At 41.5% G+C, this 17,080-nt stretch overlaps 1 protein-coding gene across 11 annotated transcripts in view; it reads right to left on the bottom strand.

Annotated features, from left to right (window-relative positions):
* Positions 1-13,888, bottom strand: part of mapk8ip3 (mitogen-activated protein kinase 8 interacting protein 3) — a 125,999-nt gene extending 112,111 nt beyond the window's left edge. For all 11 annotated transcript variants that reach the window (XM_060901919.1, XM_060901924.1, XM_060901925.1 and 8 more), the window contains exon 1: positions 12,945-13,888. In XM_060901919.1, the coding sequence (XP_060757902.1) occupies positions 12,945-13,250 (306 nt within the window). In that variant the 5' untranslated portion in view covers positions 13,251-13,888. The remainder of the gene's footprint in view (positions 1-12,944) is intronic.
* Between the last annotated feature and the right edge of the window lie 3,192 nt (positions 13,889-17,080).

The raw sequence follows: 17,080 nt of genomic DNA, 5'->3' as shown, positions 1-17,080 counted from the left end.
CTAGATTATGCGATTTCTGCCGAGCTACTTAGTGCATGTATACCCTATTGAGCTACGTATTCGAGCTACTTACTTCAGCACTGCCCCTTCCGGAAGTGACGAGTGATGAGACCACAAGCGGGAAACACAACAGCCTCGGTCGGCATGACAACGGCATGAATCTTTTCTTTTTATGGCATTGTTTGCACTGTTAAAATTTAGCTCACTTACTGTATCACCAAATACATCTGTACAGCTGTTGCATAGCTGTGAATTGTGTACATAAACAAGTCACTGTATTTGTGTGTGTATATATAGATGTCCAACATCTGAAGAATGTCAATAAAAACAAAACAATTGAACTTGTGTGTTTATTAAGACATAAGTTAAATTGTAAGCAAAAAATGGACTTTAGAAAAATATTTTTGTAAGCAAAAAATGGACTTTAGAAAAATATACAATTGTGCAAAATAAGTTGTCTTACAAAACAGTGGTCTGCGCAGGACAGTTTGTAGCCATACAGTCTGTTAGAGCAAGCCTAACAGCTTGAGCATGGAACTTGTGAACACAGAACTGCCAGTGTTGCCAGATTGGGCGGTTTTAAGTGCATTTTGGCGGATTTGAACATGTTTTGGGCTGGAAAACGTCAGCAGTTTCTGGCAACACTGCTGATAACTTTGTTTATACTCTTGAATAGCTCTTCTTCATGACGACAACCGGAAGTGTACCAACACGATGGGGCGTGTAGCGCCACCTGTGGCTCGGGTGCACAATGCACCTCACACAATAGCTCGATTTCATCGTGTGCATGTAGGATTGGATTTCTCTGGCACCCTGCTGGGACCCTTATCTCGATTACCGACAGCAGCTCGATTTGGATGTGCATGTAAACACAGTGTGATGTGTTCGAGTATCTATGCGTATGTTTACATAAGAATAGGCCATTTGCAGGAATTGGTCACGTAAGCTAACTTGACATTCCTTGACAACCATAAGAGTTTGACTGGCGATGTGAAGCAATCCATTTCTATAATAGCTGTTTTTACCTTTTCTACTGTCTTTTTTGACCCGAATTTTCGTGTGCACTTGGAAAAAGTTTGTGGTTTTAACTTCTGTCGTAAGTTAAAGTGAATCATTGGCCGTAAAAGAGTTTTTTGGACTCAAGTTGGTCGCCGCTGAAAGAAATTCATGTGCGAAATGGTGGATTTCTCAGGTATGTTTATAACTTAGAATTTCTCCTTTTCTACCTTTATCATTTGCTTAATGTGTAAAGATTCTTGAAAATAAATACAGATCTATAAATACAGATATATCCGCCATTTCGCACATGAATTTCTTTCGGCGGCGACCAACTTGAGTGCTCTTGTGGTTCCAAAGATGATTTTGCTTAAGCAAAGGAGAGGAATTCTTTTACAATATTATTACTTGTCAGAAAAGTTACACATCCTCTGAGATCATTTTGCTTCAGCAAGATAAACCTTGAGGACCCCAATTACACAGAATTACAGTAACGGGGCTGACAAAACAAACCAGATAGTGGTTGAAAAGAAATATCAGAACTAGAATGCATATGCTACAGGTAAAAAAAATTTCAACCTAGGTGATTTTTTTTTTTTTTTTTGGACCTGGGTTAAAATTTTTTTAACCTGGTTCATAATTTCCAATCTAGGTAAAATTTTGCATTATCTAAGACTCTTAAAATGGATTTTCCATCACTTCTTTTGTCTCTCTTCCATCCATGTCTTCTTGGGCTACACCTACCTAGTATTTCCTCTTGTCTGTCTGTCTGTCTATTCCTATCTATCTAATTAGCATTTTTTAAAATATTTTTTTCCATACTTAACCAGGATTTGAACTTGGAACTTTCTGATTTTTAACCCAACACCTCAACCACGAGACCAGCAACAATTGTGATGGAAGGAGTGATATACATTTTGAATTTATTAATAAGTCAAGTCTTACTGCATCCTAAAGTAGTTTAAAATACAAAGTCTTCCCAAATCCTAACCCTAACTCTAGATATAGTAAATCTCTCTAATACAAGGAGTAAATTATGAACTGGGTTAAATATTCTAACCTAGACTGAAAAATTCCACCTGACCTACAATTCTGACCTGGAACACAAATCTAAGTAAAAAATATCAGTAACAGTTTATAGATTCAAATATTTCAGGAAGCATAAAGATTTTTGAAAATTGGATTAAACTGCTTCTGGTCAATTAAAAATGGTTCTGGGAGAAAATCTTATCTACACATTTTTCCCCACTTTGCTGATGTGGTTAATCAGCTAAAACATGTTTGCTGTTCAGACTTTACTTTTTTATGCACTGGAGCTAAAAGGCAAATATAATTAACAGCTAGCGGAATCTTGTAAACACCGATTAGCATCCTACAAGCAGCACGCCAATGTCATTACACACATGCTTCAAATCAAATGCAATCTCAAACGGACTTGGCAACATAGTTTCTGCAGTGTATGGCCTACTGGTTAGAGAAGCAGCTTTAGGACCAAAAGGTTGTTAGTTCGATTCCCTGGACAAGCAGGAATGACTGAAGTGCCCTTGAGCAAGGCACCTCACCCCCAACTGCTCCCCAGGCTGCTCTGGGTATGTTGTATGTCGCTCTGGATAAGAGCATCTGCTAAACGCCATTAATGTAATGCAATTATCAATAAAAATAAATGTCTTTCACGATGGCTGCAAAATATAATGGTAGGGTTTTGGAACTTTACATGGCCTTATGCTGGGATCAGACAACACACATTCAGCCCAATTTTGACACACTTTTGTCATGGTTGACAAATTTCCAGCATCAGGCCCGAATACCAATGTCAGGAACGACATATGGACCTTGTAGTGTGACAAAGAACAGTGATGTGGCATCTGGGACACCCAACGACTAGCCTGGGCCCGCCCATCCTAAGCGTGACGCAACACGAGGGCCTGTTGCGAGCTTAGTCTGGCCAGGCAAGCTATCTACAGCTCTTCCAAGCTCCCGAAAAATCGGGAACCAATCAACTTTGAGCATCTCCAACGGCCCTGGATAGAGGCGTGTTCAAGGCACTGACGTAGTAGAACTGCGACTGGAAGCCATAGATTGTTTACAGAATCTATGCCGGAAGCGCTCCATTCACGCTTCCGCATCTATTACGCATAGATGCTGTATTGAAAGCATTCAACAGGAAGTTCTCATTGAAAACGGAGCAAAGAGCAGCCCTGGAGGTATTTATTGAAAGGAAGGACGTTTTCGCCTTGCTCCCGACCGGCTTCGGCAAGAGTTTAATCTACCAGTTAGCCCCGGCGCGTCGCATGCGTCAGAGGAAAGAGTGATGTGATTGGTTTAAGCTTCGTCACAGCCTTTTCTGGCTTCGACCAGTAGCAAACTGAGGCATTTCAGGGAGGCAGGTCAACCACGGGCTCTGGGAAACGGTTGGGCTTAATATCTTGGCCAGACCAATAGCTCATAGAGCTTTGTCGCGTTAGCCAGACTACCCAACGACACCCCAAAGAAAAGTCTTGCATGTCAGAATTTTTTGTATTTTCTCGCCTAGTTTGACAAATCCTATGACGTGTTCCTTGATAGCCAGGACTCTCAATTTCTTGACCCTCCTACAAGATGACATGCAAGGCCATGAATGTGAATGATTGTGAAATTGTGACCATTGTGAAAGAGAAAAACATCCTGTAGTCTGATCCTGCCGTTATGAATTTGTACTGCTTATAAAATTGTACAGAAGAAAACGTTATTTGAGGCAAATATGTGACGAACTCAGCATGCACTTTGCATTATGGAAACTGGCCATCAAAATGACTTTAGGAGCAGTGGTGGTTTAATGGTTAAGTTTCTAAGCTAGTGAGCATAAGGTTGTGAGATCAAATCCCAGGTCTACCTGAAAACCATGAGATTGTTTGGCCCTTAACTCTAAACTACTTAGATTGTATCCTATAACAGTGGGATTTTTTTTTTTTGCTTTTGATGCCAAATGTAAAAATAGATATTTAACTCCAGAAATCTTGATTGGGTGACTCCATTTGAAGCAAGCAGAAAAGACATGTACTCACAGAGGAAAGAAAAAAAAGTACCTTTCCTTGTCACTGATGGTTTGTACCATTAGCACATCTTTTACCTGGAAATTTAGATATAGTGTAGCTATCTTTAAAACTAGAGTAGGCAACTTTGGAGAAACCAGCAAGAGTATGCGAGATTTTTAAAATATTCAACCAAAAAATCCCACCCCCTCCCTTCAAAGCCACACCTCCAAACCACATGAACGCGCACTGCCTGATTACTGCTGAAGGACGAGAGAGAGCATTGGTGGGAGAAGCATAGTGCATCATTGTCATATCCAGCTACCTTATATCTCATTCGCATGTAATAAAACACCTAGCATCATCATAATGAATGTACAACCCCGATTCCAAAAAAGTTGGGACAAAGTACAAATTGTAAATAAAAACGGAATGTAATAATTTACAAATCTCAAAATCTGATATTGTATTCACAATAGAACATAGACAACATATCAAATGTCGAAAGTGAGACATTTTGAAATTTCATGCCAAATATTGGCTCATTTGAAATTTCATGACAGCAACACATCTCAAAAAAGTTGGGACAGGGGCAATAAGAGGCTGGAAAAGTTAAAGGTACAAAAAAGGAACAGCTGGAGGACCAAATTGCAACTCATTAGGTCAATTGGCAATAGGTCATTAACATGACTGGGTATAAAAAGAGCATCTTGGAGTGGCAGCAGCTCTCAGAAGTAAAGATGGGAAGAGGATCACAAATCCCCCTAATTCTGCACCGACAAATAGTGGAGCAATATCAGAAAGGAGTTCGACAGTGTAAAATTGCAAAGAGTTTGAACATATCATCATCTACAGTGCATAATATCATCAAAAGATTCAGAGAATCTGGAAGAATCTCTGTGCGTAAGGGTCAAGGCTGGAAAACCATACTGGGTGCCCGTGATCTTCGGGCCCTTAGACGGCACTGCATCACATACAGGCATGCTTCTGTATTGGAAATCACAAAATGGGCTCAGGAATATTTCCAGAGAACATTATCTGTGAACACAATTCACCGTGCCATCCGCCGTTGCCAGCTAAAACTCTATAGTTCAAAGAAGAAGCCGTATCTAAACATGATCCAGAAGCGCAGACGTCTTCTCTGGGCCAAGGCTCATTTAAAATGGACTGTGGCAAAGTGGAAAACTGTTCTGTGGTCAGACGAATCAAAATTTGAAGTTCTTTATGGAAATCAGGGACGCCCTGTCATTCGGACTAAAGAGGAGAAGGACGACCCAAGTTGTTATCAGCGCTCAGTTCAGAAGCCTGCATCTCTGATGGTATGGGGTTGCATTAGTGCGTGTGGCATGAGCAGCTTACACATCTGGAAAGACACCATCAATGCTGAAAGGTATATCCAGGTTCTAGAGCAACATATGCTCCCATCCAGACGACGTCTCTTTCAGGGAAGACCTTGCATTTTCCAGCATGACAATGCTAAACCACATACTGCATCGATTACAGCATCATGGCTGCGTAGAAGAAGGGTCCGGGTACTGAACTGGCCAGCCTGCAGTCCAGATCTTTCACCCATAGAAAACATTTGGCGCATCATAAAACGGAAGATACGACAAAAAAGACCTAAGATGGTTGAGCAACTAGAATCCTACATTAGACAAGAATGGGTTAACATTCCTATCCCTAAACTTGAGCAACTTGTCTCCTCAGTCCCCAGACGTTTACAGACTGTTGTAAAGAGAAAAGGGGATGTCTCACAGTGGTAAACATGGCCTTGTCCCAACTTTGAGATGTGTTGTTGTCATGAAATTTAAAAATCACCTAATTTTTCTCTTTAAATGATAAATTTTCTCAGTTTAAACATTTGATATGTCATCTATGTTCTATTCTGAATAAAATATGGAATTTTGAAACTTCCACATCATTGCATTCCGTTTTTATTTACAATTTGTACTTTGTCCCAACTTTTTTGGAATCAGGGTTGTAAACAAAGAACACAGTTATGGCAATATGTCTGCATCGCGTTGTGGAAAACTCTGGTCACATGCAACAAGTGCCAGAGTATGCACAGGTCGGCAGGTAGCAGGCCATTTAATCATTTAATTGCCTATCCTAGCTTTAAAGTATTTCTCTAAATGCTTATTAAAGATACAAAAGAGATTCTGCAGGTCCAATTATGTATTTAGATCATATTAAAATGTACACTATATTCACATTATCATGGAATATATACACAGTCAGAAATAGGTGTATGGTAGGAATCCATTTCTGTCCCCCAGGGTACAATCTACACTAATGTACCCTGTAAGGCTTATTATTGGACCTCAAGTTAACTATGTGTACCTTTTTAGGGCCAAAAATGAACGTATGTTCCCGATCAGTATATAAAGGGTACAAATAAGAAACTTAGACGGTACTGCCCCAGTGACAAGCCATGGTACCCCTAAATGTCCAATAGTTAAATATTACTGGCTGACATTTTTTCGTGGTATATCAGATATATTCCATTGGACGTGTGATGTCAGGGCGGCACAGTGGTGTAGTGGTTAGCACTGTCGCCTCACAGCAAGAAGGTCCTGGGTTCGAGCCCAGCAGCCGACGAGGGCCTTTCTGTGTGGAGTTTGCATGTTTTCCCCGTGTCCGCGTGGGTTTCCTCCGGGTGCTCTGGTTTCCCCCACAGTCCAAAGACATGCAGGTTAGGTTAACTGGTGACTCTAAATTGACCATAGTTGTGAGTGTGAATTTTTTTTTGTCTCTATGCGTCAGCCCTGCGATAACCTGGCAACTTGCCCAGGGTGTACCCTGCCTCTCACCCATAGTCAGCTGGGATAGGCTCCAGCTTGCCTGCGACCCTATAGAACAGGATAAGCGGCTACAGATAACGGACTGATGGACATGTGACGTCATGTTGTCTTGACAACCATGCAATATCGTAAACCATATTCAATGCTCATTCTCTATTGGGTAGAGTGATGTGATGCACGTCGGATAAGTGATATAAGAACAATATTGCATGTTATCAAAGCAAATTAATGAAAGATGCTTGAAGGGAATAGAAAGAAAGAAAGAAAGAAAGAAAGAAAGAAAGAAAGAAAGAAAGAAAGAAAGAAAGAAAGAAAGAAAGTACAACTTTATTCATCACACACTTGTGAAATTCCTCTCTGCATTTAACCCATCTGAAGAAGTGAACACACACACACACGTGAGCAATGAGCACACACACACACACACACACACACACACACACACACACCTAGAGCAGTGGGCAGCCATGCTAACAGTGACCTGAGGACCTCGCTCAAGGGCACCTCAGCCCAAGGCTGTCCCATATTAACCTAACCGCATGTCTTTGGGCTGTGGGGGAAACCGGAGCACCCGGGGGAAACCCACTCAGACACGAGGAGAACATGCAAACTCCACACAGAAAAGCCTCCGCCGGCCGCTGGGCTCGAACCCAGAACCTTCTTGCTGTGAGGCGACCGTGCCGCCACATGTTAATAACATGATTTTATTCCATTGAAAAAGTGTCCTGTATGTATTATAATGTACCGAGTGTGTATACACTAGAAAAGTACAACAGATGTCTTTTGAAGGTACCACCCCAGTGACAAGAAAAGGTACAGTTTAGTATTTCTGAGACATTTTAAAATTAGAGGAAAAAGCCTTTCATGTAGGTCAGTGGCAGCTGGTGAAAAAAATTCTTGGTGGGGCTGGTGTGCCAATAGAGTTCCCTGCCTAGTCCAGTATAAGCATTCGAATGAACAATTCCACAATAATAACAATTTAATTTCCTTCTCAAAATCAGCAGTTTCACAGATAAACTAAATTAATGATTTACAGCTACAGTGGTGCTTGAAAGTTTGTGAACCCTTTAGAATTTTCTATATTTCTGCATAAATATGACCTAAAACATCATCAGATTTTCACACAAGTCCTAAAAGTAGATAAAGAGAACCCAGTTAAACAAATGAGACAAAAATATTCTACTTGGTCATTTATTTATTGAGGAAAATGATCCAATATTACATATCTGTGAGTGGCAAAAGTATGTGAACCTTTGCTTTCAGCATCTGGTGTGACCCCCTTGTGCAGCAATAACTGCAACTAAACATTTGCGGTAACTGTTGATCAGTCCTGCACACCGGCTTGGAGGAATTTTAGCCCATTCCTCTGTACAGAACAGCTTCAACTCTGGGATGTTGGTGGGTTTCCTCACATGAACTGCTCGCTTCAGGTCCTCCCACAACATTTCCATTGGATTAAGGTTAGGACTTTGACTTGGCCATTCCAAAACATTAACTTTATCCCTCTTTAACCATTCTTTGGTAGAACGACTTGTGTGCTTAGGGTTGTTGTCTTGCTGCATGATCCACCTTCTCTTGAGATTCACTTCATGGACAGATGTCATGACATTTTCCTTTAAAATTCGCTGGTATAATTCAGAATTCATTGTTCCATCAATGATGGCAAGCCGTCCTGGCCCAGAATCAGTAAAACAGGCCCAAACCATGATACTGCCACCACCATGTTTCACAGATGGGATAAGGTTCTTATGCTGGAATGCAGTGTTTTCCTTTCTCCAAATATAATGCTTCTCATTTAAACCAAAAAGTTCTATTTCGGTCTCATCCGTCCACAAAACATTTTTCCAATAACCTTCTGGCTTGTCCACATGATCTTTTGCAAACTGCAGACAAGCAGCAATGTTCTTTTTGGAGAGCAGTGGCTTTCTCCTTGCAACCCTGCCATGCACACCATTGTTGTTCAGTGTTCTCATGAACCTTAACATTAGCCAATGTGAGAGAGGCCTTCAGTTGCTTAGAAGTTACCCTGGGGTCTTTTGTGACCTCACCAACTATTACACGCCTTGCTCTTGTGTGATCTTTGCTGGTCGACCACTCCTGGGGAGGGTAACAATGGTCTTGTATTTCCTCCATTTGTACACAATCTGTCTGACTGTGGATTGGTGGAGTCCAAACTCTTTAGAGATGGTTTTGTAACCTTTTCCAGCCTGATGAGCATCAACAACGCTTTTTCTGAGGTCCTCAGAAATCTCCTTTGTTCGTGCCATGATACACTTCCACAAACATGTGTTGTGAAGATCAGACTTTGATAGATCCCTGTTCTTTAAATAAAACAGGGTGCCCACTCACACCTGATTGTCATCCCATTGATTGAAAACACTTGACTCTAATTTCACCTTTAAATTTAGTACTAATCCTAGAGGTTCACATACTTTTGCCCCTCACAGATATGTAATATTGGATCATTTTCCTCAATAAATAAATGACCAAGTAGAATATTTTTGTCTCATTTGCTTAACTGGGTTCTCTTTATCTACTTTTAGGACTTGTGTGAAAATCTGATGATGTTTTAGGTCATATTTATGCAGAAATAGAGAAAATTCTAAAGGGTTCACAAACTTTCAAGCACCACTGTATATTAGGCTCCATTTATGCTTTGGAAAGGAACGGTATCAAATACAATACAATACTCAAGTTCTTGAGAGAAGTTTACAGCAAGGGTATGATTTCAACTGAATCTATACAAAATCAACAGTGTGTGCGCGCGTGTGTGTGAGAGTGAGGGGGGGAAGGTTTCTAAGGTGAGTGTGGGACTGAGTGATTGTATGAAAAGAGAGAGAGAGTTGGTGTATGTGTGTCTGGTTCTAAGGTGAGTGTAAGATTTCTGTGTAAGAGAGTGACTATGAAATGAGGTGTGTGTGTGTGTGTGTTCTGAGCTAAGTGTATTTCTGTGAAACGAGAAAGAGGGGGAGTGAAACACAGTGTTGACACTCTTGTTGTGAATACAAACTATGACAAGAAAGATGTGTGATTATTGTCCATTATTTTTTTCGTGGTCCAAATCCTGCGCTCTGATTGGCTGGCGAGCGGGTCCGTATCCTACGGTATGGACCCCAGTTACGGACCTCTGGCGACTCACTCATTCACAACAACAAACATAGTAGCATTTTTTGTCAACATTTATCTTTTTTTTAATATAAGATTTATTTATAAGATTATCAAAAATCTTGTAAATTTTTGCCAGCATTTCTCAGGAGAATAGCATTAATTTTACAGCATGGATAGCGATAACGACAGTCTTCACAGTGAAAGCGAGTTTTACTACCCTGAGGAAGAAGAAATAAAAGAAAACATTTCAGGAGAAAGCTAAAAACCTCTAACTTGCTAACGCCGAGCAAAAACATGGCTGAATCCGGAATGACTCCTATTTGTATAAATAGGGGACTACATAGGCGGCAAAATGTAGGGGGTTTTTTCCTGCCATGGACGTGCACTTGTATACCGAGGAAGAAGCAATTTGCATTACAGCCGTGAATGAGGATTCAAAATGGGGGCTCGGCTCGGTTTTCCCTTTCGGGCGCTCTCGTTTTCTGTTAGAATTTGGTAAAGAAAAAAATATATATTATTTACCAGCTTAAGGTCGGTCCGTATGGTGAAATACCATGACCTCGGCCTTGAATACTGACCTCAGCCCAGAGGGCTTCGCTCAGTACTTTCAAGACCTCGGTCACAGTATTTCACGATACGGACCTCCTTGCTGGTAAATAACATACTAGTGCATCTCAAAAAATTAGAATACCATGAAAAAAGTTCCTTTTTTTCATAATTTAATTCAAAAAGGTAAACTTTCATATATTCTATATTACATGTAAAGTGAAATATTTAAAGCCTTTTTTGTTTTAATTTTGATGATTATGGCTTATAGCTCATGAAAATCAGAAATCCAGTATCTCAAATTATTAGAATATTCCCTAAGATCAATCAAAAAAGGATTTACAATCCAGAAATGTCCAACTTCTGAAAAGTATATTCATTTATACACTCAATACTTGGTTGGGGCTCCTTTACCATGAATTACTGCATCAATGCGGTGTGGCATGGAGGTGATCAGTCTGTGGCACTGCTGAGGTGTTATTGAAGCCCAGGTTGCTTTGATAGTGGTCTTCAGCGTATCTGTATTTTTGGGTTCGGGTGTTTCTCATCTTCCTCTTGACAATACCCCATAGATTCTGTATAGGGTTCAGGTCAGGCAAGTTGGCTGGCCAATCAAACACAGTAATATCATGGTCAGCAAACCATTTGGTAGTAGTTTTGGCACTGTGGTTAGGTGCCAAGTCCTGCTGGAAAAGGAAATCAGCATCTCCAAAAAGCTCGTCAGCAGATGGAAGCATGAAGTGCTCTAAAATCGCCTGGTAGATGGCTGTGTTGACTTTGGACTTGATAAAATACAGTGGACCAACACCAGCAGATGACATGGCACCCCAAATCATCACAGAATGTGGAAACGTCACACTGGGCTTCAAACACCTTGGATTCTGTGCCTCTCCACTCTTCCTCCAGACTCTAGAACCGTGATTTCCAAATTAAATGCAAAATGTACTTTCATCTGAAAAAGAGGACTTTGGACCACTGAGCAACAGTCCATTTCTTTCTCTCCTTAGCCCAGATAAGACACTTCTGACATTGTCTCTGGCTCAGGAGTAGCTTGATATTAGGAATGCGAAAGTTGTATCCCCTTTCTTGAAGATGTCTGTTCGTGATGGGTCTTGACACACTGACACCAGCCTCAGTCCACTCCTTGTGAAGCTCTCCCAAGTTCTTGAATCAACTTTTCTTGACAATCCTCTCAAGACTGCGGCCATCCCTGTTGCTTGTGCACCTTTTCCAGCCACCCTTTTCAGCAATGACCTTTTGTGGCTTACCCTCCTTGTGGAGGGCATCAGTGATCATCTTCTGGATAACAGTCAAGTCAGCAGTCTTCCCCATGATTGTGGTTGTGTGTACTGAACTAGACCGAGAGATACACGATTTTCATACTGTTTTACTCAAACTTGAAATGAAATATTCTAATATTTTGAGATGGTTTTTTTATGTTTTTGTACTGTATGCCATACTGATTAAAATTAAAATAGAAAAATGCTTGAAACATTTTAGTTTGTGTAATGAGTCTATAATATATAACATTTTCACTTTCTTAAATAACTGATGGAAAATATTGAACTTTTTCACAATATTCTAATTTTTTGAGATGCACTAGTATATACACACACACACACACACACACACACACTACAGTTCAAAAGTTTGGGGTCACCCAGACAATTTTGTGTTTTCCATGAAAAGTCACACTTTTATTTCCCACCATAAGTTGTAAAATGAATAGAAAACATAGTCAAGACATTTTCCTGGCCATTTTGAGCATTTAATCGACCCCACAAATGCGATGCTCCAGAAACTCAATCTGCTCAAAGGAAGGTCAGTTTTATAGCTTCTCTAAAGAGCTAAACTGTTTTCAGCTGTGCTAACATGATTGTACAAGGGTTTTCTAATCATCCATTAGCCTTCTGAGGCAATGAGCAAACACATTGTACCATTAGAACACTGGAGCGATAGTTGCTGGAAATGGGCCTCTATACACCTATGGAGATATTGCACCAAAAACCAGACATTTGCAGCTAGAATAGTCATTTACCACATTAGCAATGTATAGAGTGGATTTCTGATTAGTTTAAAGTGATCTTCATTGAAAAGAACAGTGCTTTTCTTTCAAAAATAAGGACATTTCAAAGTGACCCCAAACTTTTGAACGGTATGAACCAGAAGTCTAGTTTTGAACATCACCTCTAACCAAAGACAGAGAGAGAGAGATACATTTTCTGTAGCAGGGGTGAAATTTCCAGCGCCCCAAAACCATTAAATTCGGCGATGCTGATTGGCCAAATATTTATTTTTTCCCCTAGCAACCATACACGATTGGCTATTTCGCTGCACTAAGGTCCATGCCAGTGAGCCAATCATGACCTCTGACCCAGCCAGGTCTATTAGTTAATAAAGAACAGTGATTCAAATCTGTGTTTGCTGTTGCATTGTTCTGGGTTGTGTGTGTGTCACACCAGGGCCGCGCATGCGCGCTCACCTCCTCGGCCTGCTTCCGCAGCGCCTTCTCTCGCTCGTACTGCGTGATGAGCTGCTCGTTGTCCTCCTTCAGCAGCTCGAGCTCCACCTCATGCTCCTGGTTCTCGGTGAGCACGGCGTCCAGGTTCTCCAACACGTTCACCACGAGCGGCATCAGCTCCTTCACCACCTCCTCATCGTAGCTACGAATGAGGCGCTCGAACTCCCGGTAGATGCTGTTGGCCAAACCGGACACGCGCTCCGACATCACGGACACGGAGCCGTAGTCGTCCTGGTAGACCACCTCATCCAGCGGCAGCTCCATCATCTTGGCGATGTGACAAATAAATAAATAATAAATAAATAAATAAATAAACAAACGATGATTCCGAAAGAGTGCGGGGTTTTTTGTTTGTTTGTTTGTTTGTTTTACATCCAGGCGTTTATTATGACTATTATTATAGGGGTTAATTTATAAGGGCGTCATCAGGCGCACGCGCTGCCACACCACATTAGTGCATGATGTGATGGGAAAAGCATCAAGATCAGACGCGCCGCAGATTGTTTGTTTGTTTACTCCTACGCCTCATCAGACGTGTCACCGGAAAGCTCGGGCCTCGGTTCGGTGTGTTCCATCCCAGCGCGCGCGCAGGCGGGCGGAATCCGTCACATCACGCGCACAAGCAAACATCCGCGACGGTGCACCTGCCTCTCCGCGGCCATTATTGCGCCGACAAAAAAAAATCAATGAAGGAAAAAATAATAACGTGATAAATAAAGCGTAAACAAAACGCTTACATATACATCCAAGTGGATGTCAGCTGCCCGCGGTTCGATGGCCGGTTATAGTGTCTATAAAGCATAGCGGCACATTTCGGTGTTTAGCATCCAAAGTCGGTACAGGGTGTTTTTTTTTTTTTCCTCCTCCTCTCCCTCTCTCCGTAGGGCGGTGATCCCGCTTCCCATTCGCTCTCTCCGGTACTGGGTGAGAGAGAGAGAGAGAGAGAGAATCGGGTGCGATGACTCAAACAGTGACGTCACGGTGCGGGTGGTGCCGCTGCGTCGAGCTCGTGCGACGGTGCTATTAGAAATGAAAACTCATTATTTCAAAATGTCAACACACTGCTGCCAAACATAAAGAAAATACAGCATGTTATCCCATTTCTATCCACACTGTTAAAAGCTCACGGATTTTACTTCATTCAAATGTGCATGTGATTGAACTCAACTGTAAATAAAAACAGAATGTGATCATTTGCAAATGAGAAATGTTATTGTTTTTCTGAAAAATATACAGTATATGCTCAATTTTATTTGGAATTTGATGTCAGGAACGGGTGGCACGGTGGTGTAGTGGTTAGCGCTGTCGCCTCACAGCAAGAAGGTCCGGGTTCGAGCCACATGGCCGGCGAGGGAGTGTGCGGAGTTTGCATGTTCTCCCCGTGTCCGCGTGGGTTTCCTCCGGGTACTCCGGTTTCCCCCACGGTCAAAAGACATGCAGGTTAGGTTAGCTGGTGACTCTAAATTGACCGTAGGTGTGAATGTGAGTGTGAATGGTTGTCTGTGTCTATGTGTCAGCCCTGTGATGACCTGATGACTTGTCCAAGGTGTACCCCGCCTTTCGCCTGTAGTCAGCTGGGATAGGCTCCAGCTTGCCTGCGACCCTGTAGAACAGGATAAAGCGGCTAGAGATAATGAGATGAGATGTCAGGAACACGTTTCAGAAAAGTTAGCAAAGCGGCATGTTTTTCACTGTGTTGCATCACGTCTACATTTAACAACATGGTGAACTGACGAGATTGATTGCTGTAGTTTTGAAAGAGAAATGTTGTATTCTTGCCAGAAATACAATTTCAGTTGCTCAACAGTTCAGGGTCTCTTTTATACTTCATAATGCACCAAATGTTTTTAATGAGAGACAGGTCTGGACTGCAGGCAGGCCAATTTAACACCTGAGCTCTTTTACTACGGAGACATGTAGTTTTAATATGTGCAGAAAACAGTTTGGCTTTGTCTTGCTGAAAGAAGGAAGGCCTTCTCTGAAAAAGATTTTGTCTGGATGAGAGAGAGAGAGAGAGAGAGAGAGAGTCGCATGCAAGCTGCGCGGAGGGGTGCGGGTGGTGCCTCTGCGTCGAGCTCGTGTGACGGTGCTATTAGCCTAAGTAGAAATGAAAACTTATTATTTCAAAATGTCAGCACACTGCTGCCAAACATAAATGTTATCCCATTTCTATCCACACTGTTAAAAGCTCACGGATTTTACTTCATTCAAATGCGCATGTGATTGACTTAACTGTAAATAAAAACAGAATGTGATCATTTGCAAATGAGAAATTTAATTGTTTTTCTGAAAAATATACACATATGCTCATTTTATTTTGAATTTGATGTCAGGAAAAGTTAGCAAAGCAGCATGTTTATCACTGTGTTGCATCACGTCTACTTTTAACAACGCTGTGAACTGACGAGACCGATTGCTGTAGTTTTGAAAGAGAAATGCAATACAATTTCAGTTGATCAATAGTTTGGGGTCTCTTTTGTTGTATTTTGTGCTTCATAATGCACCAAATGTTTTAAATGGGAGACAGGTCTGGACTGCAGGCAGGCCAGTTTAGCACCTGGGCTCTTTTACTACGGAGCCATGTAGTTTTAATATGTGCAGAAAGCAGTTTAGCATTGTCTTGCTGAATGAAGGAAAGCCTTCTCTGAAAAAGATTTTGTCTGGATGGCAGCATATTGCTCTGAAACGTGTATATATCATTCAGCATTAATGATGTCTTCCCAGATGTACAAGCTACCCATGTCATGTGCGCTAATGCCCCCTCATACCATCACAGATGCTGGCTTTTGAACTGTGCACTGATAACAAGCCGGATGGTCCCTCTCCTCTTTAGCCTGGAGGACGTGGTGTCCATGATTTTGAAAAAGTATTTCTACTTTTGATTCATCAGACCTCGGGACAATTTTCCACTTCGCCTCAGTCCATCGTAAAAGAGCTCGGGCCCAGAGAAGGTGGCGGTGTTTCTGGATATTGTTTATATCTGGTTTTAACTTGCATTTGTGGATGCAGTAATTAACTGTTTTCACAGACGATGGGTTTCTGAAGTGTTCCTGAGCCCATACAGTGATTTCCACTACAGACACGTGTCTGCTTTTAATGCAGTGTCACCTGAGGGCCTGAAGATCACAGATATCCAGTGTCAGTTTTCAGCCTTGTCTCTTGCATACAGAGATTTCTCCAGATTCTCTGAATCTTTTAATGATATTATGGACCATAGATGCTGTGATCCTCAAATGCTTTGCAATTTTACATTGAGGAATGTTATTCTTAAATTATTGCACTGTTTGCCCACACAGTCTTTCACAGAGCGGTGAACCCCTCCCCATCTTTACTTCTGAGAGACTCCACCTCTCTGGGATGCTCTTTTTATACCCAATCATGTTACTGACCTGTTGCCAATTAACCAAGTGAGGGTTTTTTGTTTGGTTGTTGTTGTTTTTTTTAGCATGACACAACTTTTTCAGTCTTTTGTTGCCCCTGTTCCAACTTTTCTGAAACATGTTGCTGGCGTCAACTTCAAAATGAGCATATATTTAAAAAATAATAAAATTTCTCAGTTTCAACATTTGAAATTACTATCAGAGATGCTGTTATAGAAAATTAATCAACACCTTGTAACTAATCAGATACAACGGCACTGAAACTGCTGTACAGGTTTGGAATTTGATGTTTGGGAAAATGTGTTGCCTAAATAAGTTAAAGATTACTTATTTTGCACTTAAATATGTTAGCTTATATGTTTGCATGCTGTTTTCATTTTATGATGATGAGTTATGTTTTATTTTATCGCATATTGAATGTAAGCTGGGGCGGCACGGTGGTGTAGTGGTTAGCGCTGTCGCCTCACAGCAAGAAGGTCCGGGTTCGAGCCCCGGGACCGGCGAGGGCCTTTCTGTGTGGAGTTTGCATGTTCTCCCCGTGTCCGCGTGGGTTTCCTCCGGTTGCTCCGGTTTCCCCCACAGTCCAAAGACATGCAGGTTAGGTTAACTGGTGACTCTAAATTGACCGTAGGTGTGAATGTGAGTGTGAATGGTTGTCTGTGTCTATGTGTCAGCCCTGTGATGACCTGGTGACTTGTCCAGGGTGTACCCTGCCTT

This window comes from Neoarius graeffei, chromosome 20 (genome assembly GCF_027579695.1).
Source record: "Neoarius graeffei isolate fNeoGra1 chromosome 20, fNeoGra1.pri, whole genome shotgun sequence".
Classification (NCBI taxonomy): Eukaryota; Metazoa; Chordata; class Actinopteri; order Siluriformes; family Ariidae; genus Neoarius; species Neoarius graeffei.
This window is presented reverse-complemented; position numbering and strand designations above follow the sequence as displayed.